The 27,964-nt window shown below is 42.8% G+C and overlaps 1 protein-coding gene across 2 annotated transcripts; it reads right to left on the bottom strand.

The window, feature by feature from the left end:
- Positions 1 to 54: 54 nt before the first annotated feature.
- On the bottom strand, positions 55 to 27,411 carry LOC106583265 (natural resistance-associated macrophage protein 2). Of its 2 annotated transcripts, XM_014167215.2 has the most exons (16): positions 27,318 to 27,411; positions 23,025 to 23,161; positions 18,195 to 18,314; positions 13,733 to 13,852; positions 13,512 to 13,618; positions 13,220 to 13,290; positions 13,040 to 13,107; positions 12,712 to 12,867; positions 12,304 to 12,462; positions 12,057 to 12,143; positions 11,764 to 11,883; positions 11,426 to 11,575; positions 10,961 to 11,034; positions 10,521 to 10,674; positions 10,250 to 10,312; positions 55 to 523 (listed from the first exon to the last, which is right to left on the bottom strand). In XM_014167215.2, the coding sequence occupies exons 1-16, from the start codon at positions 27,349 to 27,351 to the stop codon at positions 452 to 454; spliced, it is 1,692 nt and encodes a 563-aa protein (XP_014022690.2). In that variant the 5' UTR covers positions 27,352 to 27,411; the 3' UTR covers positions 55 to 451. The 2 variants fall into 2 exon arrangements, with proteins under 2 accessions (XP_014022690.2, XP_014022691.1); XM_014167216.2 differs by lacking the exons at positions 55 to 523; positions 27,318 to 27,411 and adding an exon at positions 26,756 to 27,010 and having other exon boundaries at positions 7,827 to 10,312.
- Positions 27,412 to 27,964: the final 553 nt, after the last annotated feature.

Genomic DNA, 27,964 nt, shown 5'->3' on the forward strand with positions numbered 1-27,964 from the left:
GTGTCCAAACTTTTGACTGGTACTGTACATGCATATTAATTGGAGGAAATTGCCTTTTTGGTAACAAACTGTGTATTTCCCATCTAAAATTATAACAGCGTTTCAAAGTCATATGGAAATGCTGACCTGAGAAAAGGCCGGCGCACTTGCAGAATTTTAAAAGCACGCTCAACATGATAAAAACCAACAACTCATTGGGACTAACTTTAAGATGATGCCAATCATAGTTAGGCTACCTGCCTAGTGGAATGTCAAGTGAGGGGTTCAAGGCTTCTTGTAAGGGATAGATGATGACGAAGGGCACTTACAAAGGTCTCGTTGGCACTAAGGCAAAGGAGGAGAAGCACTGTACTGGCTGAGCCTGTGGTCCCATGCATCCACCATGTTAGGTCACCCCTGTCTAGCTACTGACTTTACCACTGCTAATATCCACCCCTCCAAAGTGTCCTCCTTATCTCTCCACCATCGTGTTGCTGTCCATGTCATTCAGCAGGTAAATGTCTGTGTGGCCCGTCAGACTCATCTGTTGAGAAGAGAGGAGGGTGAGAGATGGTTCATCTCATGTAATCCGAGTTTGATTATCTTATTACTCAAAGTCATAAGCACTCGATTGGTGGGACGTCCCGTTCATCAACTCAATAATCATTACTGGCATGCTTAAGCAGTTGTTTTGACTATGCATAGGCTACGAACTGTAAGCAGCAAAGCACTTTTCAAGTGATTGTGATTGGCATCTATAGTCTCAAATTTTGAAATGAAAATAAATGTATCATTGACACCAACCAAAAACATAGTATGTGCTTACCAACGCAACACTTTTTGCTCATTGGGCCTGGTGGTATGTATTAATTATTGTGAAATCACAGTACAAGTTCAGGAGCATAAAATGTGGTCAGCCCAGTGCAATGCTGGGACATCAGGACTTTTATTATGTAGTGGTTGCTACAGACCACTATTGTGTGTAGATTGATGAGGAAAAACATTTATTTAATACATTTTAGAATAACGCTTTAACGTAACAAAATGTTGAAAAAGGGAAGGGGTCTGAATACTTTCCGAATGCACTGTAAGTGAACAGAAACGGGCATCAAAATCTTAACCCAAATACAGACATTGGAGTAAAACAAGCTTATATTTTTGGTTCTGATGGGGTATACCCGTTGAACTAGGCTCATGAGGCATTTCTAAGAAATAATTATTGAAGAATCAATTGATAAACAGTGTACAAAACATTAGGAACACCTCCCTAATATAAAGTTGCACCCCCTTTTGCCCTCAGAACAGCCTCAATTCATTGGGGCATGGACCCTACAAGGTGTCGAAGCTTTCCGCAGGGATGTGGCCCATGTTGACTCCAATGCTTCAAGCTGGCTTGATGTCTTTTGGGTGGTGGACCATTCTTGATACACACGAGAAACTGTTGAGTGTGAAAAACCCAGCAGCATTGCAGTTCTTGACACACTCAAACCAGTGCGCCTGGCACCTACTACCATACCCTGTTCAAAGGCACGTTTTATCTTTTGTGTTTCCCATTCACCCTCTGAATGGCACATACACACACAATCCAAGTCTCAATTGTCTCAAGACTTAAAAATCCTTCTTTAACCTGTCTCCTCCCCTTCATCTACACTGACTGAAGTGGATATAACAGGTCACATCAATAAGGGATCCTAGCTTTCACCTGTTTACACTGTTTCATCAATACAGGACCTTCTAAGTAGGTTTGCATGGGTGGGAGTTTCGGCTTTCCATGATGACATCACCATGTGGTAAATGTATTAATAGACCAATAACAAAGAGTTCCGGTGCGGATTGCCCCCACCCTGGCAGTGCTGGCAACACTAGCTGCAGTAACCCATGGGGAGGGGGTCACACTCGGACATTCAGAGAGGGGGCATATTATTGTGGCCCGGTGGCACAAAATCAAAGGTCTGACTGCACAGAGATGCTTGGGTATATGGTCACAACGGGGGACCACGTGTGGGTGTTTCAGAGGAAGGGGGTATATCTGATCTCCATCACCTAGGACGTGACAATGGCTAATCAAATCTCCCAATTTTGCTCAGTTTTGCAGGCCTTCTCACACAGATGCAACTCTATATGCATTCGTAAATCAAGACCTTTCTTGAGTTGGGCTCTGGGATGGTGCAACTGTTCAGCATCTCAGCAAGGAAGAGCAGTGGCTTCTTCCTTGCTGAGCGGAGTTTCAGGTTATGTTGATATAGGACTCGTCTTACTGTGGATATAGATACTTTTGTACCAGTTTCCTCCAGGATCTTCACAAGGTCCTTTGCTGTTGTTCTGGGATTGATTTGCACTTTTCGCACCAAAGTACATCAATCTCTAGGATACAGAACGCGTCTCCTTCCTGAGCGGTATTACATTTACATTTTAGTCATTTAGCAGACGCCCTTATCCAGAGCGACGTACAGTAGTGAATGCATACATTTCATACATTTTTTTCCCCCCCCCGGTATGACAGCTGCGTGGTCCCATGGTGTTTATACTTGCGTACTATTGTTTTTACAGATGAACATGGTACCTTCAGGTGTTTGGATATTGCTCTCAAGGATGAACCAGACTTGTGGAGGTCTACAATTGTTTTTCTGAGGTCTTGGCTGATTTCTATTGATTTTCCCATGATGTCAAGCAAAGAGGCACTAAGTTTGAAGGTAGGCCTTGAAATACATCCACAGGCAAATGAATTACTTAAAAATCATACAAAGACCTCTACATGCTTTGTAAGTAGGAAAACCTGCAAAATCGGCAGTGTATCAAATACTTGTTCTCCCCACTGTATGTATGTATGTAGGAGATACAATCTTCCCAGCGCTGCAGATTTTGCTGCGAGGAGGCAGAGTCATTCGATCATTTATTTTGGTACTGTCCATATGTAGCTCGTTTTTGGTCACAGGTCCAGGAATGGTTGCAATTCTTCAGCATTTGCCTAGAACTAACGTTGCAGATAGCAATACTGGGTGATTTGAAAAGTCATAGTACACCAATCAATAATCTAATAATTATTTTTGCACATTTTATTATTTAATTTAGAATCTGTAGAAACTATGAGAATAGAAAGGTTCAGTACTTTTGTGAAGCATCACAGCACAGTTGAAAAATATATGGCAAATAGAAATCCAATATGGATGGTGTTAAGAGATAGCTGGAAGTGGTTGAATGGAGCTGAAGGGTGGGACTAATAACAAGATAAAATGTAAAACATATGGGGTCTGTAAAATGTATATAGGTTTAGAACTTTTGTGAAATAGCAGTTACAAATATATGGCAAATAGAAATCAAACTGGATGGACATCAGAAATAGAGGAAGGCCAGGACTAAAAACAAAATAACTATTGTAAAACATATTGTCTGTAAAATGTGTATAGTATGTATAAGCTGGAAGTAGAAGCCTAAGTGTTATTGTTTATTACTTTACTCCAATTGGGGGAGCTGTGGTAGGGTTTGCGGAGAATAATAAAGGAAGGTATATTCTAAAAAAAAAAATATATATATATATATATATATTTATATATTTAAAAAAAAGGAGTGTACACACACACACATATCACACACACACACTACAATATGTCTGTGTTAGCTGCATGTGTGACAACTCCACCAGTCCTATTTATGAGATATAGATAGATATACATATATACACACACACTCAAATGTTTGGGGTCACTTAGAAATTCTTGTTTTTGAAAGAAAAGCAAATTTGGCCATTAAAATAACATCAAATTGATCAGAAACACAGTGTAGACATTGGTATTGTTGTAAAGGACTATTGTACCTGGAAACTGCACATTTTTTATGGAACATCTACATAGGCCCATTATCAGCAACCATCACGCCTGTGTTCCAATGGCATGTTGTGTTAGCTAATCTTTTAGGCAGAGTTGCAAAGAAAAAGCCATCTCTCAGACTGGCCAATAAAAATAAAATATTAAGATGGGCAAAAGAACAGACACTGGACAGAAGGCCAGCATCCCGGAGTCGCCTCTTCACTGTTGACATTGAGACTGGTGTTTTGCGGGCACTATTTAATGAAGCAGCCAGTTGAGGACTTGTGAGGCTTCTGTTTCTCAAACTAGACACTAATGTACTTATCCTCTTTCTCAGTTGTGCACCGGGGCCTCCCACTCCTCTTTCTATTCTGGTTAGAGCCAGTTTGCTCTGTTCTGTGAAGGGAGTAGTACACAGTGTTGTACGAGATCTTCAGTTTCTCGCATGGAATAGCCTTCATTTCTCAGAACAAGAATAGACTGACGAGTTTCAGAAGAAAGTTCTTTGTTTCTGGCCATTTTGAGCCTGTAATCGAACCCACAAATGCTGATGCTCCAGATACTCAACTAGTCTAAAGAAGACCAGCTTTATTGCTTCTTTAATCAGCAAAACAGTTTTCAGCTGTGCAAACATAATTGCAAAAGGGTGTTCTAATGATCAATTTGCCTTTTAAAATGATAAACTTGGATTAGCTAACACAGCGTGCCATTGAAACACAGGAGTGATTGTTGCTGATAATGGGCTTCTGTACGCCTACGTAGATAATCCATCTTCAATAGTCATTTACAATATTAACAAATGTCTACACTATTTCTGATCAATTCCCTGTAGCTCAGTTGGTAGAGCATGGTGTTTGCAACGCATGGTGTTTGCAACGCCAGGGTTGTGGGTTCGATTCCCACGGGGGGCCAGCACAGGAAAAAAAAAAATGTATGAAATGAAATGTATGCATTCACTACTGTAAGTCGCTCTGGATAAGAGCGTCTGCTAAATGACTAAAATGTAAATGTAAAATGTTATTTTAAAATGGACAAAAAAAAGTGCTTTTCTTTCAAAAACAAGGACATTTCTAAGTGACCCCAAAAATATATGGGGGATTGGAAATTATTACAAAAGACAATTACACTGATGGAAGCAACAATCTATCCGCAATATTAAAGCTCATCCACCCCCTAATAAAAATAAAAATAAATAAATAAAAAAGTTCCAAACCACTAGTTAACAGCTAGTTTTCTGGTTGCCCCGCACCAGACCACTCCCAGACAGTCCTAGCACAATTCTTGCTTGAGAAATAGTTTTTTTGCTGAAAAGCAGTAAGGTACTTAAGATGGCGCCGAAGAGGTTGGCTGACGTTTTACATGCTCCTAACCAAATTGTGCTATTTTGTTAACCTATTTTTTTTGTTATTATGTACAAAAATGTTGCTGCTACCGTCTCTTATGACCGAAAATAACTTCTGGACATCAGAACAGCGATTACTCACCACGAACAGCAAGAAGCTTTTTCCTTTAACGAATCAGTAGGTGAGCGAGTAAACTCCCACTGCCATCCGTCCTACTTGCTAACATGCAATCATTGGAAAATAAAATTAATTACCTACGTTTATCCTACCAATGGGACATTAAGAACTGTAATATCTTATGTTTCACCGAGTCATGGCTGAATGACGAGACAGATAATATATACATCAATAGACATCTGTATATATCAATGATGTCGCTTTTGCGATTCTCTGATCCACCTCTACGCAGACGACTCAATTCTGTATATTTCTGGCCCTTCTTTGGACACTTAACTAACCTCCAGACGAGCTTCAATGCCATACAACTCTCCTTCCGTGGCCTCCAATTGCTCTTAAATACAAGTAAAACTAAATGCATGCTTTTCAACCAATCGCTGCCCGCACCTGCCCACCCGCCTAGCATCACTACTCTGGATGGTTCGGACTTAGAATGTGTGCACAACTACAAATACCTAGGTGTCTGGTTAGACTGTAAACTCTCCTTCCAGACTCACATTAAGCATCTCCAATCCTAAATTAAATCTAGAATCAGCTTCCTATTTCGCAACAAAGCATCCTTCACTCATGCTGCCAAACATAACCACATAAAACTGACGATCCTACCGATCCTTGACTTCGGCAATGTAATTTACAAAATAGCCTCCAACACTCTACTCAGCAAATTGGATGCAGTCTATCACAGTGCCATCCGTTTCGTCACCAAAGCCTTATATACTACCCACCACTGCGACCTGTTTGCTCTCGTTGGCTGGCCCTCGCTTCATATTCGTCACCAAACCCACTGGCTCCTGGTCATCTACAAGTCTTTGCTAGGTAAAGCCCCGCCTTATCTCAGCTCACTGGTCACCATAGCAACACCCACCCGTAGCACGCGCTCCAGCAGGTATATTTCACTGGTCACCCCCAAAGCCAATTCCCCTTTGGCCGCCTTTCCTTCCAGTTCTCTGCTGCCATTGAGTGGAACAAATTGCAAAAAAATAAAAATAAATAAAAATCACTGAAGCTGGAGACTCATATCTCCCTCACTAACTTTAAGCATCAGCTATCAGAGCAGCTTACAGATCATTGCACCTGTACATAGCCCATCCAACTACCTCACCCCCATATTGTTATTTATTGTATTTTTTTGCTCCTTTGCACCCCAGTATCTCTACTTGCACATTCACCTTCTGCACATCTATCACTCCAGTGTTTATTTGCTAAATTGTAATTATTTTGCCACTATGGCCTATTTATTACCTTACCTCCCTAATCTTACTTCATTTGCACACCCTTTATATAGACTTTTCTAGTGTTATTGACTGTACGTTTGTTTATTCCATGTGTAATTCTGTTGTTTGTGTCGCACTGCTTTGCTTTATCTCGGCCAGGTCGCAGTTGTAAATGAGAACTTCTTCAACTGGCTTACCTGGTTAAATAAAAAAATATATAGAGCTAGCGGGATTTTCCATGCACAGGCAGAACAGAGAAGCCATGTCAAAAACAGCTGGTGCGCAATGTCTAATATTAAAGAAGTCTCGAGGTATTGCTCACTTGAGGTAGAGTACCTTATGATATGCTGTAGACCACACTATCTACTAAGAGAGTACTCATCTATATTATTCGTAGCCATCTATTTACCACCACAGACCGATGCTGGCACTAAGACCGCACTCAAACAACTCGATAAGGCCATAAGCAAACAAGAAAATGCTCCTCCAGAAGCGGCGCTCCTAGTGGCCGGGTACTTTAATGCAGGCAAACTTAAATCAGTTTTACCAGCATGTCACGTGCAACCAGAGTTTTTTGTTAAATAAAAATAAATAACTGTAGACCACCTTTACTCCACACATAGAGATGCATAAAAAGCTGTCCCCCACCTGCCATTTGGCAAATCTGACCATAATTCTATCCTCCTGATTCCAAGGAAAAACTAAAGCAGGAAGTGCCAGTGACTCACTCAATACGAATGTGGTTAGATGACGAGGATGCTACGCTTACAAGACTGTTTTGCTAGCACAGACTGGAATATGTTCCAGGATTCATCCAATGCCATTGAGGAGTATACCACCTGTCATCGGCTTCATCAATAAGTGCATCGATGACGTCGTCCCCACAGTGACCGTACGTACATATCCCAACCTGAAGCCATGGATTACAGGCAACATCCGCATCGAGCTAAAGGCTAGAGCTGCCGCTTTCAAGGAGCACTAATCCGGACGCTTTAAAGAAATCCCGCTATGCCCTCCGACGAACCATTAAACTGGCAAAGTGTCAATACAGGATTAAGATTGAATACTACTACACCGGCTCTGACGCTCAGATGTGGCAGGGCTTGAAAACGATTACGGACTACAAAGGGAAACTCAGATGCGAGCTACCCGGTGAGCTAAATGCCTTTATGCTCGCTTTGAGGACAGCAACACTGAAGCATGCACGAGAGCACCAGCTGTTCTGGATGACTGTGATAACGCTCTCGGTAGCCGATGTGAGCATGTAAATCCTTTATTGAACACCAAGACACGAGACATTAGAAATATACATGTTTGTTTTGATTTTTATTTTGGATACATGGTGTTGCTTTATTCAGTAGTGAGAGACAGACACTGTCATATAGCTTATATCTACAGTATGCTTCACTTGGTTCAAACACACCTCTAGTCAGAACAATGCACTGCTAACAGAGTCTGCTCAACATGTCTGTCTGCCTGTATTACACAGAGAGAGAGGCACTGGTATGACACTACAGTTACATTATACAGTTACACTAACATTTGAGTTTCATCTCTTAAAACCTTGGTAAAAACATAGTAAAATCCTTAAAACCTTTTATAGCTGCTGAATATTATTCTTAGTCAGATTGAGCTTGACCATGCAAGAACTGCATGAATTAGGTTTACAGATTGGTCTGTTGCATTAAACATCAGCAAGAAACCAGTTCTGTATTTGTATGTTCAATCTTAAAACAATATAGTGCTGACAAGCAAAACATTTTGGGACTATGTCAACAGTGGACTAATGAACCAAATACCAAAATATATTTTTGGGATGTAATTTCTTTAAAGCGATGTCCCAGTCATATGAACTTGTGGATACCATTTTTATGTCTCGGTGTCCAGTATGAAGGAAGTTAGTTTTGCGAGCCAATGCTGATTAGCATTAGCCCATTGACTAGACTTCGTCATTGCGCTAATGCTAGTTAGCAACTTCCGTCAAACTGCATGCAAAGACATAAAAATGGTATCCATCAGCCGGCTGGGGAAGTAGATAAAGGGCCTCATTGCCAAAATCCCGAAGTATCCCTTTAAGGGCAAATCAACTTGTTAAAATAGAATTTCAGCGTCTGACTTCGATCTCACTTGGAATTATAGGTTTTTGTTAGAATGAAAACAATCATAGAATCTTATGAAAAAGCGTTGAGGCATTATAGTGTGGTCCCGTGTGGCTCAGTTGGTAAAGCATGGTGTTTGCCACGCCAGGGTTGTGGGTTCGATTCCCACAGGGGACCAGTACGGAGAAAAAAATAAAAATGTATGAAATGTATGCATTCACTACTGTAAGTCGCTCTGGATAAGAGCGTCTGCTAAATGACTAAAATGTAAATGTACTCATGAACGCTTTTAACAGTCCTGTAATTCCAATCTGATGTTTATCTAAAACATTACAATTAACATTCTCAAGATAAAACTAACCTCAAGTGGTATGTTATAACATATGTAATTTAGTAAAGTGAAGGTAGCAAGGGGCATGTTATTAGTACCACATTACAAAAAGTCTACCAGTGTTAGACAATTGGCAAAACTCTCAATTAAAAGATATTACTCGCCATAACAAGGATATTGCACTTAAAAAGTTTGTTGTCCAAAATTCTCACTTCTAGTGGGGAACAACCCCAATTAACAAACAGATTATAATATTAACAGTTTTGAAGTCAAAACACATGCACTCTGAAAAGATCAGTTTGAATGTAGAGACAGGTGTTGAAAATACTGACTAAAAAGGTAGTTTTTGAAATTATGCTCAACCCAAACTAAAGGTGTTCTCTTCCCATGGTTTCTTTTGCTGAAAGGTGAGAACTGTAATTATAATGAACAAAAATCTAAAATGAATTCAATAATACAGCAAGGAGAGATCTACTCAAGTTCTACATTTGACCAAATAATCATAAATGGTGTCTTCACATAGAGGTACAATAACGGAAAAAAGTTAATTACCAAACAGACCGATAGCAGCTGCCAAATACTGTAGACTTCAGCTTATTATGTCAGCAGGTTAAGAATTGCCATTTTGCCAGATCAGAACTTGTCACATCTTAACCTGGAATAGGACTGCAATCATTTAAGAGAAATAGAATTCAAACTTAATTTTCTAATCGAAAAGCATAAGAATGTCACACCCGCTCTGCTTGAGCATGAAAATACAGGAGATAGGATAAACTATAGCTGAACCCTGAGGACTCTAAAAAGGAACAGGGGGGCCTCTGAACAGGAAGGAGGTCATTTGTTGTAATTGGGTTTTACATAATAAACCCCACATACCAGTAGCTCAACAGAACTGAACACGAGAAAACAATTAGAATAGTGGGGGGGGGGGAAATGTTCTCTGAAGTGTTGATCTCATGATTAGAGATATCGGGATATGTCTTAAAATCTCTCTATAAAAAGGTTTAAGTCTCTCTCTCTCTCTCAAAACCTGAAGGACAAGACAGACCAACAAGAAGATTTTATGTGCAGCGAGTGCGTCATTTTCTGTTCGGACATCATTTTCTGTTCGGATATCATTTTCTGTTCATTTCCCAACGATTCTACATCTCCAACGTTTGTCGACACCTAGCAGGGGATCTGCAGTGCACAGCCAACGTTCATCTTGGTCTGTCTTGTCCATTAAACACTGTCCTGTTCCGTTTTAGGTGTCATACGCTGGCTGTTCCTCAATGAACACAGCGTGTCTGTTGTTGCTTACCCTGCTGCCCAGACAGGACACGTCCAGACAGGAGACCCCGAGGGCTATCAGACACTGCCACGTCTGTAGACACAGAGAGTGGAGGTGGTCAGAAGAGGGTTACTGTACTCCCTATAATAGTCTACAATCCATCTTTACAAACCATATCCCTGCATTCAGTATCTAGTATTCCACATCGAAAGGTAGCCTCTTTATTTGGGAATTGATCTACAGTGTTGTATGCTTATCTAACCCAGTCCATGCTGTTATAATGACTACTACAGTAACTCACCAGGTAGCACACAAAGCTTAGGTAGGCTATGCAGAGCAAGGCCACCAGCACGTAGAGCGCCACACTGTTCAGGCTGGTCACGTAGACCACCACAAAGTACATGTTTATGGCACAGACCACCAGGATGACCACCCCTCCGCCAATCTTCCACACCCTCAGGAGCACAGTCACAGACGAGACGGTTAGGCATCACAATGATAAATTGTCACTGTCATCGCATTTATTAGTTGGTCGATCAGTGAAAATACAGAAACAAATCTGACTACGTCCCAAATGGCACCCTATTCCCTACAGAATGCACTAGGTATGGCACTATGTAGGGAATAAGGATCCATTTGAGATGCATCCCCCGTCACCACATTTATTCATTTGTTGGTCTATCAGTGCAAATACAGAAGCAATCTTCAGTGTTATATGGGTTGAGGGTTAAGGTGACTCACAGTCCATTAGCAAAGTCATCCATGATGGATGTCAGACTGGTGAAGGTCAGGATGGGGATCAGAGCAAACGGCAGCTGTGGAACAAAGAGAGACAGTAAGAACCGACAACATTCAGTCCCCTTCAATAGCTTTTAATACATGCATCAGTATAAAACCCCCCAAAGACTCCCAGCCAGGCCAGAGTAGCTGCTACCCCTCTCTCTAACCTGCAGTCCCTAGCCCAAGTCTTCACTCTCTCCGTCCTGCACCCTTCTCCTCTCTAATCAATCAAATATATTTATATATTTTTACATCAGCCGATGTCAAAGTGCTATACAGAAACCGAGCCTAAAAACCCCAAACAGCAAGCCCTGTCTCTTCCCTTTCTCTGCATGTCCCCAAACCCCTTCGACATCCCAAATGGCAACCTATTCCCCATTTTGTGCACTACTTTTGATAGGGCTCTGGTCATGTCTTCTCTCTGACCTGCATGCTCTGCAATACGTTGAGGAAGTCATTCATGCCCGTTAGGTGCTGCACGTCCTGAAAGATGGCCACCAGCAGGGTGGGGAAAATGGCGATGGAGCGGGTGAGAAGCACCCGGGCAAAACGGGACCAACGCAGGTTCAGGAAACCCTGAGGCAGGGGAAGAGAGAGAAAATAGTCAACATACAGACAAACACACATCCCTACTGACAAAACCCTGAGGTGTTTACATACAAAACACCAACACACGAATACACAAGGATTGACTTAAAGGTTAACAATACAATGTGCACTCTCACATACACAAACACGGTAGTTGGGTACTTGTGCACGCTCACCTCCATGACAAACTGGCCAGAGTAAGTGCCTGTCATGGTGGAGCTCTGTCCTGCAGCCAGGATCCCGATGGCCCAGATGTAGAGGGCCGCAGGGCCAAAGAAACAACCCAGCACCACCCCCTGTATCGAGTGAGAGATTGTAGAAATTCCCTCCATGGTTATTCATATTATCAACACCAAACAAATGTTCATTTCATGGCAAAATGATTGACTGAGATAGCAGGTATATACAGTATCAAAGTGATTTCATATCACAGGTTATGTAGATTGTTGTTAATCCTTGAAAGATGTACCCCTTTGAAGATGTCCACCTGTAGCGTGCTGTTGTCCAGAGGGAAGAGGTCTGTGTGAGGACTGCCTGATGCATTGCATTTTGCATTCTGTGACACACAGAGAAGAACAGCAGCACATCACAAACAAGGGAGGTCACTGGTTTAGAGGTGCCATACTGATGCTATATTACTGTATAAACCATCTGTAAAGGTTTGTTACAGTCTGAGACAAGGAGACATGCTGGGTCTGGTTAGTCATTATACCCACCACCTCAATGTTGGTTTTGTCGTAGAAGGCCTCAGCAAACACTGCTACAACAAAGACGTTGATGAGGAAGGAGATGAAGAGAGCGATAGTTGACTCGATGAAGTAGTATTTGTTGGCCTCCTTCACCTCCTTCTTGTTCCCACGATCTATTTGCCGAGACTAGACAATAAAATATCAGTAAAATTAATGAATTAAAATATAATCACAAGTCCTGTGACATTGTACTTTCTGGTTGTTTGGCCCAAAAATTGATAAATGATTATGTTCCAATCGTTACCAATATTTTATGTCATAGTAAAGGTCCATGACGACCCTCTACTATGTCATAGTGAAGATCTTTGACTCAGTACTATGTCATACTATAGAGGAGTGTAAGACTTTCACTATGTCATAATGCAAGAGACCTACCTTGACGAGGGCAGAGTGCAGGTAGATGTTATGGGGCATGATGACTGCTCCTACGATGCCCACAGCCTGCTCCATCTGGGCAGAATCACAGTTCTCACAGTACGGCAGAAACATCCCCTTCAGCAGCTCCCCCTGGTCCGGACGCACCATCACATACTACAGGCACACACACACACGTGATGGCAGTCAGACACACAAATTCAGAAAAGAAAAAAAAACTACCAAATTCTATCAAAGCTGCGCTATATACTATAAAAACCAGCTGGCAGGTTTACAGAAGGGGATTTTTTATTTTTATAGATGAACACAGGGAAAAGCTTGTTCTTACCTCATACCCAAAGCTTACAGCCATGATGGTGATGAGAAGCCCAAAGAAGGCTTCAAGTTTCCTCAAGCCTAAAAAACAAAAGTCGGAAATCAGTTTGAAACACGCCCAGACAGAAATGCACACACACGTACCCAAGCACTTAAAATCACAGACATCTTAATGTGTTGAAGAAACACTCACCATATTTATCTAGAAAAAGGAACACAAAGGTGTCAATGATGGTGATGAGGACACCTCCCCAAAGTGGAATCCTGGTAGAGAGCAAACAACAATGTTAGTTTGAACCCAATACATTGACCTCTAGAGCTCCCATTGTATGCCTTTGTCAGCTTCCCAAATGTTACCCTATATAGTGCACTACTTTTGAACAGGGGGCACTATATAGGGAATAGGGTGTCATTTGGGATGCACACTTTGTGTAATGTAGTAAAGTGTGGCTTGGTTGGGCGCTGGCGGGTGGTACTGTAGCTACCTGCCCATAGAGAGGAGGTTAAAGGCGATGGCACAGCCGATGACCTCCTGCATGTCTGAGCCGATGATGGCCAGCTCCACCATCAGCCACAGGATAATACGAGGAACCTTGGACGGGATAAAGGTGTGAAGAACAAGACTGGATATAACACATAGCAATCACATTCAATTCATTTAAACCAAACCCTTCTATATAGTGTAGGGCGAGGGAGGGTTACTCACAGTGGGGTACTGGCGGTTGCAGACCTCTGCGAGGTGCATCCCTGTGACGACCCCCAGGCGTGCAGCCAGTCTCTGCAGGAGGAGGCCGATGATGGTGGCCCCCAACAACACCCACAGGAGCTGAGAGAGCAAGAAAGAGCGAGAGGGGGGGACAAAATAATGGTGATGAAGCATGGCAGTAAATTAGTAAATGAAATATAACCAAGAGCAAAGAGACCAGATGTAATAGGGATGCTGATTATAGAATAAAACATTACTGTCCAACCGGAGATAGAACTTTGCCTTTGAGTAAATTACTTGTCTTCGAATTTGAGCATGGTTCCGAAACCTCTACAGTTGCACCATTGAAAGCATCTTGACTGGCTACATCGCCGCTTAGTTTGCCAACGGCTTGGCATCCAACCGCAAGGCGCTAGAGGGTAGTGCGTATGGCCCAGTACGTCACTGGGGCCGAGCTCCCTGCCATCCAGGACCTCTATACCAGGCGGTGTCAGAGGAAGGCCCTAAAAACTGTCAAAGACTCCAGCCACCCAAGACCGACTGTTCTCTCTGCTACCGCACAGCAAGCTTGACCGATGCACCAAGTCTGGAACCAACAGGACCCTGAACAGCTTCTACCACCCCCAAGCCATAAAACTGCTATATGATAGATTTGACAATAAAATCACAATACATCACACGTGGATACATTGCAAATCAAGGATAAAAAAAAAAAAAAGTTTAGAACCATATGTTAACATTAATTAATGAACAACAAATGAAAGATGGAAAACGAATGGAGTTGAGGCAGTTCAGAAAACTCTGTATGGCTTGAGAGGGAGCATCAAATGGTACAGTACAGCCAGGGAGAAAGTTGGTCTGTCAGTCAAGCCAGAAGCTCTCCATCAGGGTCGATCCCTTTGTCCGAAGTTCCCAGTTCCTTCATAGTAGCCGCTCCTCCATAGGTACCTGATCCTCCATTGCCGACAGTGTAGCACCCACCTGGGTGACGCTTCTAATGCAGTAAAGCACCAGAAAAAAAAAAATATCAACTACACATCAGCAGTGGTCAGGTACAGAACTAAGCCAACCTCGGCGTGAGCTTTGGTTGTGAATGGTATGAACTTTGAACTTATTCACTACAGAAGTGATACTTCCTAGCCGTTGAGTTAGCAGCGGCCGCTGTAGACGTGGGCTAGGAAAGGACGGATGACGGATCCGGTCTAACACAGACGAAGATACTACAACGTATCCACATTACATTCTTCCGAGGACAGGAAGATCGGTTGGCCAACCCGGCCAGCATCTACGACCAATCTACCGAAGCGCAGCTCAGAGTAAATATTTATTGCATTTTCCTTTTCCAAATAGGCGGTCATTTAGAATGCATAAGATTCTGTATTTACGATAGCATAGCTGTTTTTGTGCCTCAGTCTTCCCGCTCATTCATTCAAGCCCAACCCCCTTTCTTTGTGTAACAAGCCGCCATGTCGGCTCCGTCCACCAGGGACGTTTTCTGTATGACATCATTTGTATTCTGTGTATATGCAATTCTGTGTGATTAGTTAGGTATTTAGGAAATAAATAATTAAACCCAATTTTGTATTGCTGATTCAACTTGTTAGCCAGGGATCGTGAAGATAACCAAGAATTTACAACTTTCCTTATGAGACTGAAATAAGGTGAGGATTGAGATGACAGCTATCGATGTAAAATATTACTAAGTCTTTTAAGAGTTTATTCGGAAGATAATGGCTCTATAAACGTTCTTCCGTGGTGCCCCGACTTTCTAGTTAATTACATTTACACGATTAGCTTAATCAGGTAATATTAATTACAGAGAAAGGATTTATAGAATAGCATGTCATATCACTTAATAGCCAAAGACACGACAATATTATGGCAAGAACAGCTAAAATAAGCAAAGAGAAATGACAGTCCATCATTACTTTCAGACATGAAGGTCAGTCAAGCCGGAACACTTCAATAACTTTGAAAGTTTCTTCAAGTGCAGTCGCAAAAACTATCAAGCGCTATGATGAAACTGGCTCTCATGAAAACCGCCACAGGAAAGGAAGACCGAGTTACCTCTGCTGCAGAGGATAAGTTCATTAGAGTTACCAGCCTCAGAAATTCCATCCCAAATAAATGTTTCACAGTGTTCAAATAACAGACACATCTCAACATCAACAGTTCAGAAGAGACTGCGTGAAATCAGGCCCTCATGGTCAAATTGCTACAAAGAAACCACTACTAAAGGACAACAATAAGAAGAAGAAACTTGCTTGGGCCAAGAAACACGAGTAATGGACATTAGACCAGTGGAAATCTGTCCTTTGGTCTGGAGACCAAATTTGAGATTTTTGGTTTCAACCGCCATGTCTTTGTGAGACGCAGAGTAGGTAACCAGATCTCTGCATGTGTGGTTCCCACCGTGAAGCATGGCGGTGGTGTGATGGTGCTTTGCTGGTGACACAGTCTTATTTATTTAGAATTCAAAAGGCACACTTAACCAGCATGACTACCACAGCATTCTGCAGCGATACACCATCCCATCTGGTTTGAGCTTAGTGGGACTCTCATTTGTTTTTCCAACAAGACAATTACTCAACACACCTCCAGGCTGTGTAAGGGCTATTTGACCAAGGAGGAGAGTGAAGGAAAAGCAGCCAACAAGTGCTAAGAATGTGGGAACTCCTTCGACTGTTGGAAAAGCATTCCAGGTGATGCTGGTTGGGAGAATGCCAAGTGTGGAAAGCTGTCAAAAGGGTGGCTTCTTAGAATAATGTAGTAACCAAAAAAAAAGAGAAAGTGTTAAAAAAAATCTAAATATTTTTTAGATTATTCAATGTGTTATTTCACAGGTTTGGTGTCTTCACTATTATTCTACAACGTAGAAAATAGTCAAAATAAAGAAACTCTTGAATGAGTAGGTGTGTCCAAACTTGACTGCAAGTATTCAGCCCTTTTACTTAGTACTTTGTTGAAGCATCTTTGGCAGCAATTACAGCCTCGAGTCTTCTTGGTTTTGACTCTACAAGCTTGGCACACCAAGTTTCTCCCATTCTCTGTAAATCCTCAAAAGCTCGGTCAGGTTGGATGGGGAGCATCGGCTGCACAGCTATTTTCAGGTCTCTCCAGAGATGTTTGATTGGGTTCAAGTCCGGGCAACTCAAGGACATTCAGAGACTTGTCCCGGAAGCCACTCCTGCATTGTCTTGGCTGTGTGCTTAAGGTAGTTGTCCGGTTGGAAGGTGAACCTTCACCACAGTCTGAGGTCCTGAGCGCTCTGGAGCAGGTTTTCATCAAGGATCTCTCTGTACTTTGCTCCGTTCATCTTTGCCTCGATTATGACAAGTCTCCCAGTCCCTGCTGCTGAAAAACATCCCCACAGCATGATGCCACCACCATGCTTCACCGTAGGGATGGGGCCAGGTTTCCTCCAGATGTGACGCTTAGCATTCAGGCCAAGGAGTTTAATCTTGGTGTCATCAGACCAGAGAATCTTGATTCTCATGGTCTGAGTCTCCTTTAGGTGCCTTTTGGCAAACTCCAAGTGGGCTGTCATGTGCCTTCTACTGACGAGTAGCTTCCATCTGGCCTGATAGGTGGAGTGCTGCAGAGATGGTTGTCCTTCTGGAAGGTTCTTCCATCTCCACAGAGGAACTCTGGAGCTCTGTCAGAGTGACCATCGGGTTCTTGGTCACATCCCTGACCAAGGCCCTTCTCCCCCGATTGCGCAGTTTGGCCGAGGGCCCAACTCTAGGAAGAGTCTTGGTGGTTCCAAACTTCTTGGGGACCTTCAATACTGCAGACATTTTTTGGTAACCTTACATCAACAAAATCCTGTCTCTGAGCTCCACGGACAATTCCTTTGACCTCATGGCTTGGTTTTTGCTCTGACACGCACTGTCAACTGTGGGACCTTATATAGACAGGTGTGTGCCTTTCCAAATCAAGTCCAATCAATTGAATTTATCACAGATGGACTCCAATCAAGTTTTGGAAACATCTCAAGGATGATCAATGGAAACAGGATGCAGCGGAGCTAAATTTCCAGTCTCATAGCAAAGAGTCTGAATACTTATGTAAATAAGGTATTTCTAAAAACCTGTTTTCGCTTTGTCATTAAGGTGGTATTGTGTGTAGATTGATGACATAATTTGTTTTAAATAAGACTAACGCAACAAAATGTGAAAAGGGGTCTGAATACTTTGAATGCACTGTACACATCTACCACAATTACCTCGTACACCAGCACATCAACTCGGTATTTGTACCCCATGTATATAGCCAAGTTATCGTTACTCATTGTGTATAAATTATTACTTTTGTATTATCTCTATTTTTCTTTCTCTAAATTGTTAGGAAGGGCCCGTAAGTAAGCATTTCACTTTTGGTCTACACCTGTTGGTTACGAAGCACGTGACGAATAACATTTTATTTGACTTTGTATCCCTGTCCCTTGAAGGTTTGTGTTCACCTTAAAGCCAGCTTTAGCTCCAGACTGCAGGTCGGACTCGATGTTCCCTGGGTCAAGATAGGCGATGCTCATCAGGAAACCTGGTCCTGTAAAGGCCCAGAGTTTACGGAAACTGAACATCTGAAAAGAGAGGATCACAAATATTACAATCAACGCCTTAAAATAAATCTTAGCATTACCTGTCATTGAAGTTATAATTTCTAAATTATTCTATACTAATAGTATCTTTGTGGATAACTTTATTCAGGTCATAAACTTAAGGTAATATGCTCTTTGAGGTCATACGCCCTTAGAAGATAGGCCCTGTGATGTCACTGACCCTGTGAGGTAATGATAATCCCTGTGATGCCATAGGCTCTATGACTCAATAACTGTGATGTAATATACAGTACCCGTCAGAAGTTGACACACTACCCATTCAAGGGCTTCTTTATTTGTACTATTTTCTACATTATATAATAATAGACATCAAAACTATGAAATAACACACATGGAATCATGTAGTAAGCAAAAAAAAAAGTGTTAAACAAAACAAAATATATTTTATAGCCACCCTTTGCCACGATGACAGCTGTGCACACTCCTGGCATTCTCTCAACCAACTTCATGGAGGTAGTCACCTGGAATGCATTTCAAATAACAGGTGTGCCTTGTTTATTTGTGGAATTTCTTTCCTTCTTAATGCGTTTCAGCCAATCAGTTGTGTTGTGACAAGGTAGGGGGTATACAGAACATATCCCTATTTGGTAAAAGACAAAGTCCATATTATGGCAAGAACAGCTCTAACAAGCAAAGAGAAATGACAGCCCATCATTACTTTAATTCATGAAGGTCAGTTAAGCTGGAACATTTCAAGAACTTTGAAAGTTTCTTCAAGTGCAGTCTCAAAAACCATCAAACGCTATGATGAAACTGGCTCTCAAGAGGACCGCCACAGGAAAGGAAGACCCAGAGTTACCTCTGCTGCAGAGGATAAGTTCAGTAGAGTTAACTGCAACTCAGATGGCAGCCCAAATAAATGCGTCACAGAGTTCAAGTAACAGACATATCAACATCAACTGTTCAGAGGAGACTGCGTGAATCAGGCATTCATGGTTGAATTGCGGCAAAGAAACCACTACTAAAGGACACCAATAAGAAGAAGAGACTTGCTTGGGCCAAGAAACACAAGCAATGGCCATTAGAACGGTGGAAATCTGTCCTTTGGTCTGAGGAGTCTAAATTTTAGATTTTTGGTTCAGTAGGTGAACGGATGATCTCCGCATGTGTGGTTCCCACCGTGAAGCATGCAGGTGGAGGTGTGATGGTGCTTTGCTCATGACACTGTCGTTGATTTATTTAGGATTCAAGGCACACTTAACCAGCATGGCTACCACAGCATTCTGCAGCAATATGCCATCCCATCTGGTTTGCACTTGGGGGGACTATCATTTGCTTTTCAATAGGACAATGACCCAAGAACACACCTCCAGGCTGTGTAAGGGCTATTTGACCAAGGAGAGTGATGGAGTGCTGTATCAGATGACCTGGCGTCCACAATCACCCGACCTCAACCCAATTGGAAAATAAATGGGATGAACTGAAAGCATGTTCATCCTACCAACGGGACATTAAAAACTGTAATATCTTATGTTTCACCGAGTCGTAGCTGAACGACGACATTAAGAACATACAGCTGGCAGGTTATACACTATCGGCAGGACAGAACAGCAGCTTCTGGTAAGACACCAGTGTTTTTCTTACCACCAGACTGATGCTGGCACCGCACTCAATGTGCTGTATACAGCCATTAGCAAACTGGAAAACGCTCATGCAGAGGCGGCACTCCTAGTGGCCGGGGACTTTAATGCAGGGAAACTTAAATCAGTTTAACCTCACTTCTATCAGCATGTTAAATGTGCAACCAGAGAGAAAAAAATTCAAGACCACCTTTACTCCACACAGAGACGCGTCTCCCTCACCCTCCATTTGGCAAATTTGACCATCATTCTATCCTCTTGAATCCTGCTTATAAGCTAAAATGAAAGCAGGAAGCACCAGTAACTCAGTCTATAAAAAAAAGTGGTCAGATGAAGCAGATGTTAAACTACAGGACTGGTTTGCTAGCACAGACTGGAATATGTTCCGGAATTTTTCCGATGGCATTAAGCAGTACACCACATCAATCACTTGCTTTATCAATAAGTGCATCGAGGACGTCGTCCCCACAGTGACGGTATGTACAAACTCCAACCAGAAGCCATGGACTACAGGCAACATTCGAGCTTAAAGGGTAGAGCTGCCGCTTTCAAGGAGAGGTACTAACCCGGAAGACTATAAGAAATCCCGTTATGCCCTCCGACGAACCATTAAACAGGGAAGCGTCAATATAGGACTAAGATTGAATCTTACTACACCGGCTCCGACGCTCGTCGGATGTGGCAGGGCCTGCAAACTATTACAGACTACAAAGGGAAGCACAGCTGAAAGCTGCCCAGTGACACGAGCCTACCAGACAACCAAAATCACTTCTATGCTCACTTCGAAACAAGTAACACTGAAACATGCATGAGAGCACCAGCTGTTCCGGACAACTGTAATCACGCTCTCCACAGCCGATGTGAGGAAGACCATTGAACAGGTTAACATTCACAAGGCTGCAGGGCCAGACGGATTACCAGGACGTGTACTCTGAGCATGCGCTGACCAACTGGCAAGTGTCTTCACTTACATTTTTAACCTCTCCCTGTCCGAATCTAATACTAACATGTTTCAAGCAGACCACCATAGTCCCTGTGCCCAAGAACACTAAGGTAACCTGCCTAAATGACTACCGACCCGTAGCACAGACGTCTGTAGCCATGAAATGCTTTGACAAGCTGGTCATGGCTCACATCAACACCATTATCCCAGAAACCGTAGACCCACTCCAATTTGCATACTGCACAAACATATCCACAAATGATGCAATCTCTATTGCACTCCACACTGCCCTTTCACACCTGAACAAAAGGAACACCTTTGTGAGAATGCTATTCATTGACTTCAGCTCAGCATTCAAGTGCCCTCAAAGCTCATCACTAAGCTAAGGACCCTGGGACTAAACACCTCCCTCTGCAACTGGATCATGGACTTCCTGACGGGCCGCCCCCAGGTGGTAAGGGTAGGTAACAACACATCCGCCACTCTGATCCTCAACACGGGGGTCCCTCAGGGGTGCGAGCTCAGTCCCCTCCTGTACTCCCTGTTCACTCATGACTGCACAGCCAGGCACTACTCCAACACCATTATTAAGTTTGCTGATGACACAACAGTGGTAGGCCTGATCACCGACAACGATGAGACAGCCTATAGGGAGTAGGTCAGAGACCTGACCGTGTGGTGCAAGGACAACACCCTCGCCCTCAACGTGGTCAAGACAAAGGAGATGATTGTGGACTACAGGAAAAGGAGGACCGAGCACACCCCCATTCTCATCGACAGGGCTGTAGTGGAGCAGGTTGAGAGCTTCAAGTTCCTTGGCGTCTATATCAACAAACTAACATGGTCCAAGCACACCAAGACAGTAGTGACGAGGGCACGACAAAGCCTCAAAAGGTTTTACAGCTGCACCATCGAGAGCATCCTGACTGGTTGCGTCACTGCCTGGTATTGCAACTGCTCGGCCTCCGACCGCAAGGCACTACAGAGGATTGTGCGTACGGCCCAATACATCACTGGGCCAAGCTTCCTGCAAACCAGGACCTATATACCAGGCGGTGTCAGAGGAAGGCCCAAACAATTGCCAAAGACTCCAGCCACCCTAGTCAGACTGTTCTCTCTGCTACAGCACGGCAGGCCATACCGGAGCGCCAAGTCTAGGTCCAAGAGGCTCCTAAACAGCTTCAGCCCCCAAGCCATAAGACTCCTGAACAGCTAATCAAATGGATCCACAGAGTATTTGCATTGCCTTCCCCCACCTGGAACGCTGCCGCTACTCTGTTATATCTATGCATAGTCACTTTACCTATACCTACGTGTACATATTACCGCGACATCGGTGCCCCCACACATTGACTCTGTACTGGTACCCTCTGTATATAGCCCCGCTATTGTTATTTACTGCTGCTCTTTAGTCATTTGTTCTTATTTTTTGGGGGGCATTTCCTTAAAACTGCATTGTTGATTAAGGGCTTGTAAGTAAGCATTCCACTGTAAGGTCTACACCTGTTGTATTCGGCGCCTGTGACAAACACAATTGGATTTGATTGATGGTTTGGGATAAGTTGGACCGCAGAGTGAAGGAAAAGCAGCGAACAAGTGCTCAGCATATGTGGGAACTCCTTCAAGACTTTTGGAAAAGCATTCCTCATGAAGCTGGTTGAGAGAATGCCAAGAGTGTGCAAAGCTGTCATCAAGGCTAAGGGTGGCTACTTCGAATAATCTAAATTATAAAATATATTTTGATTAACACTGTTTTGGTTACTACATGATTCCATGTGTTATTTCATAGTTCTGATGTCTTCACTATTATTCTTAATGTAGAAAATAGTCAAAAGAAAAGAAAACCCCTTGAATGAGTTGGTGTGTTCAAACTTTTGACTGGTACTGTATTTTATAAGGTCATAATTGCCCATGTGATGCCATAGGCTCTGGGTTTATCTGTGTGAGGTCATAGACCTTGACGTCATAACCCCTGTGATACCATAGGCTCTGTGAGTTAATACTTATTGTGATGTCATAGACCCTGAGATCATAGGCTCTGTGTTAATAATCCCTTAAGAGTTTCTAGGCTGTGTTAATAATATGTGTGAGGTCCTAGGCTCCGTTTTAATAATCCCTGTGAGGTCATAGGCCACATGGCCTCAGTACCTGGGTGACATCCTCTGGAATGGGCACCTTCTCCTCAAAGTATGTGGAGAAGGGCTCATCGTCTGAGGCCGGAGGGGAGGTGGAGCTGTACAGGCCCTGGGTGCTCTGGATGACCCCATTCTCCTGAGGAGGTTCGTCTGTGTGAGAGTGAGAGAGTGAGTGAGTGACATGAAAACAACAACTGTGATCACATGACCCTGAGCAATATGAAGAGAGATTCTATTCTACCCACACTCTTCCCATGGCCAAGTCATTTGTTCCATACCATTTGCGTCGAGGCAAGCAACACTGATGCATGCATGAGACAATCAGCTGTTCTGGACAACTGTGTGATCACGCTCTCTGTAGCCGATGTGAGTAAGACCTTTGGGACTAAACACCTCCCTCTGCAACTGGATCCTGGACTTTCTGACGGGCCGCCCCCAGGTGGTAAGGGTAGGTAACAACACATTGCCACGCTAATCCTCAACACCGGGGCCCCTCAGGGGTGCGTGCTCAGTCCCCTCCTGTACTCCCTGTACACCCATGACTGCACGGCCAGGCACGACTCCAACACCATCATTAAGTTTGTAGATGACACGACAGTGGTAGGCCTGATCACCGACAACGATGAGACAGCCTATAGGGAGGAGGTCAGAGACCTGGCAATGTGGTGCCAGGACAACAACCTCTCCCTCAACGTGATCAAGACAAAGCAGATGATTATGGACTACAGGAAAAGGGAGGGCCGAGTACGCCCCCATTCTCATCGACGGGCTGTAGTGGAGCAGGTTGAGAGTTTCAAGTTCCTTGGTGTCCACATCACCAACAAACTAACATGGTCCAAACACACCAAGACAGTCGTGAAGAGGGCATGACAAAGCCTATTCCTCCTAGGAGTCTAAAAAGATTTGGCATGGGTCCTCAGATCCTCAAAAGGTTCTACAGCTGCACCATCGAGAGCATCCTGACTGGTTGCATCACCGCCAGAGGGTAGTGCGTACGGCCCAGAACATCCCTGGGGCCAAGCTTCCTGCCATCCAGGACCTCTATACCAGGCATGTCAGAGGAAGGACCAAACAATTGCCAAAGACTCCAGCCACCCGAGTCATAGACTGTTCCCTTTTCTACCACACGGCAAGCGGTACAGGAGCGCCAAGTCTAGGTCCAAAAGGCTTCTGAACAGCTAATCAAATGGCTACCCGGACTATTTGCATTGTCCCCCCTTTAACGCTGCTGCTACGCTGTTTATTTTCCATACATAGTCACTTTACCTACATGTACATATTACCTCAATTACCTCGACTAACCGGTGCCCCCGTACATTGACTCTGTACCGGTACCCCCTGTATAAAGCCTCGCTACTGTTATTTTATTGTTACTCCTTAATTATTTTTTATACTTCAGTTTATTTTAGTAAATAGTTAAGAAAATAAAATAGTTAAGGGCTTGTAAAGGGCTTGTAAATAAGCATTTCACTCTAAGGTCTTCACCTGTTGTATTCGGCACATGACACAAATAAAATTTGATTCAGCAGCAGATTAAAGCAGACATTCATTGGCAACCTTGCCACAGTCAAGCGATTGAAAGCCATACATTCAGTCTCTACTAGTTATCTATACAGTCACTTGTAAGCATGTACGAATAATGACAGAAGTGTTTGCCAACTTCAACAATAAACACATTAAAGTCCCCTGTAAAGAGCGTGTCAACTGTCTGAACCCAGCTGAGTCTCCAGGAAGGGCCAATAAACCTGTTTTATGACACATTTTAAAACACTTCAGGTTATAAAGTAAAGGATACATAATGTAAAACATTTTTTACAATATTTTTGTTGTCACATACACCGGATAGGTGCAGTGAAATGTGTTGTTTTACTGGGTCAGCCATAGTAGTACGGCGCCCTTGGAACAAATTATGGTTAACCTGTTGGGGCTAGGGGGCAGTATTTTCACGGCTGGAAAAAACGTACCCGATTTAATCTGGTTACTAATCCTACCCAGTAACTAGAATATGCATATACTTATTATATATGGATAGAAAACACCCTAAAGTTTCTAAAACTGTTTGAATGGTGTCTGTGAGTATAACAGAACTCATTTGGCAGGCAAAACCCTGAGACATTTTCTGACAGGAAGTGGATACCTGATGTGTTGAATTACCTTTAAGCCTATGCCATTGAAACACACAGGGGTTGATTAATGTTTTGGCACTTCCTATTGCTTCCACTAGATGTCACCAGCCTTTACAAAGTGTTTTGAGTCTTTTACTGTGAGATCTGACCGAACAAGAGCCATGGAACGGTGATGGCCGATTAGACTCTGGCGCGAGTTCATGTTGGGTACCCTCGTTCCAATACGTTATAAAAGAGAATGCATTCGGTCCACCTTGAATATTATTCATGTTCTGGTTAAAAAAGGCCCTAATGATTTATGCTATACAACGTTTGACATGTTTGAACGAACGTAAATATATTTTTTCCCCTCGTTCATGAAGTGAAGTCCGGCGGGCTTAGATCATGTGCTAACAAGACGGAGATTTTTGGAAATAAATTGATGAGCTTTTTTGAACAAAACTACATTCGTTATGGACCTGTGATACCTGGAAGTGACATCTGATGAAGAGAATCCAAGGTAATGGATTATTTACATAGTATTTTCTATTTTAGATCTCCCCAACATGGCGGCTAGTCTGTATCGCAACGCGTATTTTTCTGGGCGCAGTGCTCAGATTATTGCAAAGTGTGATTTCCCAGTAAGGTTATTTTTAAATCTGGCAAGTTGATTGCGTTCAAGAGATGTAAATCTATAATTCTTTAAATGACAATATAATATTTTACCAATGTTTTCTAATTTTAATTATTTAATTTGTGGTGCTGACTTGACTGCCGGTTATTGGAGGGAAACGATTTTCTCAACATCAATGCCATAGTAAAACGCTGTTTTTGGATATAAATATGAACTTGATAGAACTAAAAATGCATGCATTGTCTAACATAATGTCCTAGGAGTGTCATCTGATGGAGATTGTAAAAGGTTAGTGCATCATTTTAGCTGGTTTTATGGTTTTGGTGACCCCGTCTTTGAATTGACAAAACATTACACACAGCTATTGTCAATGTACTCTCCTAACATAATCTAACTTTATGCTTTCGCCGTAAAACCTTTTTGAAATCGGACAACGTGGTTAGATTAAGGAGATGTTTATCTTTCAAAGGGTGTAAGATAGTTGTATGTTTGAAAAATTTGAATTTTGACATTTATTTGGTTTCAAATTTGCCGCTCTTGAAATGCACCTGCTGTTGATGGAGTGCACCACGGGGGGGACGCTAGCGTCCCACCTAGCCCATAGAGGTTAAGTGCCTTGCTTAAGGGCACATCGGCTGATTTCTCACCTTGTTGGCTCTGGCATTCGAACCTGCGACCTATCCTTTACCAGACCAATGCTCTAACCGCTAGGCTACCTGCCACCCAATAGCTTAATCGAAAGTGACATTTTTCTCTTTCAATGCACCTTTTACATGAATAAGCTACATCATAGCTCTGAAAAGTAGGCTAAACAAAGAGCAATACTATATCTATTTGCGTAACAGGTTAAATATGAACAGACTGATCACATGAATTTTCACATCATAAATCAAAAGCCCACCAATCATGTCATTACACAAGAATTCTTGACCCTTAATGCATCCTCCTCCTCACACTAACAGTGTACTACTCTACCGATGGTCTGATACAATGATCTGTACTTACTCAGGTTGGAATGTTCATTGGGCTTCTCTTCCTTCATCTCCCAAAGGTTCCTCTCTCACTACGGTCTCTTTGGGTCCAAGTCTACTTCTTCTAACAGGAGCGTTGCTTACATAGGCTATATGTAGCCTACCTCACTGAATGTCTCAATAACGTCCTAGTTCAATACACAAGTCAGACTCAGGATGACAAAGACTAACTTACTACCCCATTTCCCTTCTACCCATGGAAAGAAAGCTTGGTCACAACCTCCTGATTTCCATTATTGCCACATCATCATCACCCCCCTCCACACACACACACACAAACACACAAAAACAGTCATGCAAGAACATGACAACACATCCCTTCTAAGTCCAAGGCACAAGTCACTAAATTGAAAACCATGACCAAGCTGTTTCCCCAAAGAGCACAGTGACACTTCAGAAAAGGGTTAGAGAGTTATTTTTTCTACAATGTATTGTGTATACTGGCATAGAGCCTATAGCGTACCATGTGTGCTGAGCTGACCACAGTAAGGCGTGGGAGTTAGTGTGGTGGAGTGTCTTGTTTCTGTTAACGTTACCTTCCAGGAGGTCGGCTTCCCGCTCTGCGTCCATCAGAGTGTTGGGGTTAAAGGGGGGAGGAGGGGGAGCTCTGGAAACACAGGGACTGGAGATCTGTCTGGAAACAGGCAACTGAAATTAAACTAAATATTAAGAGAAATATATATAATACAACACTGCAGAGACCAGTAACACTTATTTGGGGTTTGAAAAAAAGTACACTTCCATCTCTATCCTTAATTCCTGACCAATTAAACTCTGGTCATTGTGGGTATCTGCAGGCTGTCACTCCAGTCACCCACTGTGTCACAGAAGGTTCAGTGTTAGTAAACAGTTGGTTTGGAATTTTATTAGGATCCCCATTAGCTGTTGCAAAAGCAGCAGCTACACTTCCTAGGGTCCACACAAAACATAATACAGAACATCATTTGACAAGAACAGAACTATACATCTTTTTTTTAAAGGCATACACACAAACTATCTATGTCAAATAGGGGAGAGGCGTTGTGCTGTGAGGTGTTGCTTTATCTGTTTTTTAAAACCAGGGTTGCTGTTTATTTAGGAATATGAGATGGAAGTAAGTTCCATGCAGTAAGGGCTCTATATAATACTGTACATTTTCTTGAATTTGTTCTGGATTTAGGGACTCTGAAAAGACCCCTGGTGG

Source organism: Salmo salar, chromosome ssa22, assembly GCF_905237065.1.
Source record: "Salmo salar chromosome ssa22, Ssal_v3.1, whole genome shotgun sequence".
In the NCBI taxonomy this organism is placed as follows: Eukaryota; Metazoa; Chordata; class Actinopteri; order Salmoniformes; family Salmonidae; genus Salmo; species Salmo salar.

Bases quoted from the DNA above. Each gene is read 5' to 3' on its own strand.
- LOC106583265 (XM_014167215.2), bottom strand. From the start codon at position 27,351: ATGGACGCAGAGCGGGAAGCCGACCTCCTGGAAG. The intron at 18,315-23,024 runs GTACTGAGGCCA...CTCTCTTTTCAG, and splicing joins TTCCAGAGGATGTCACCCAG to ATGTTCAGTTTCCGTAAACT. The intron at 12,868-13,039 runs GTAAGAACAAGC...GTGTGCCTGTAG, and splicing joins CTGTAAGCTTTGGGTATGAG to TATGTGATGGTGCGTCCGGA.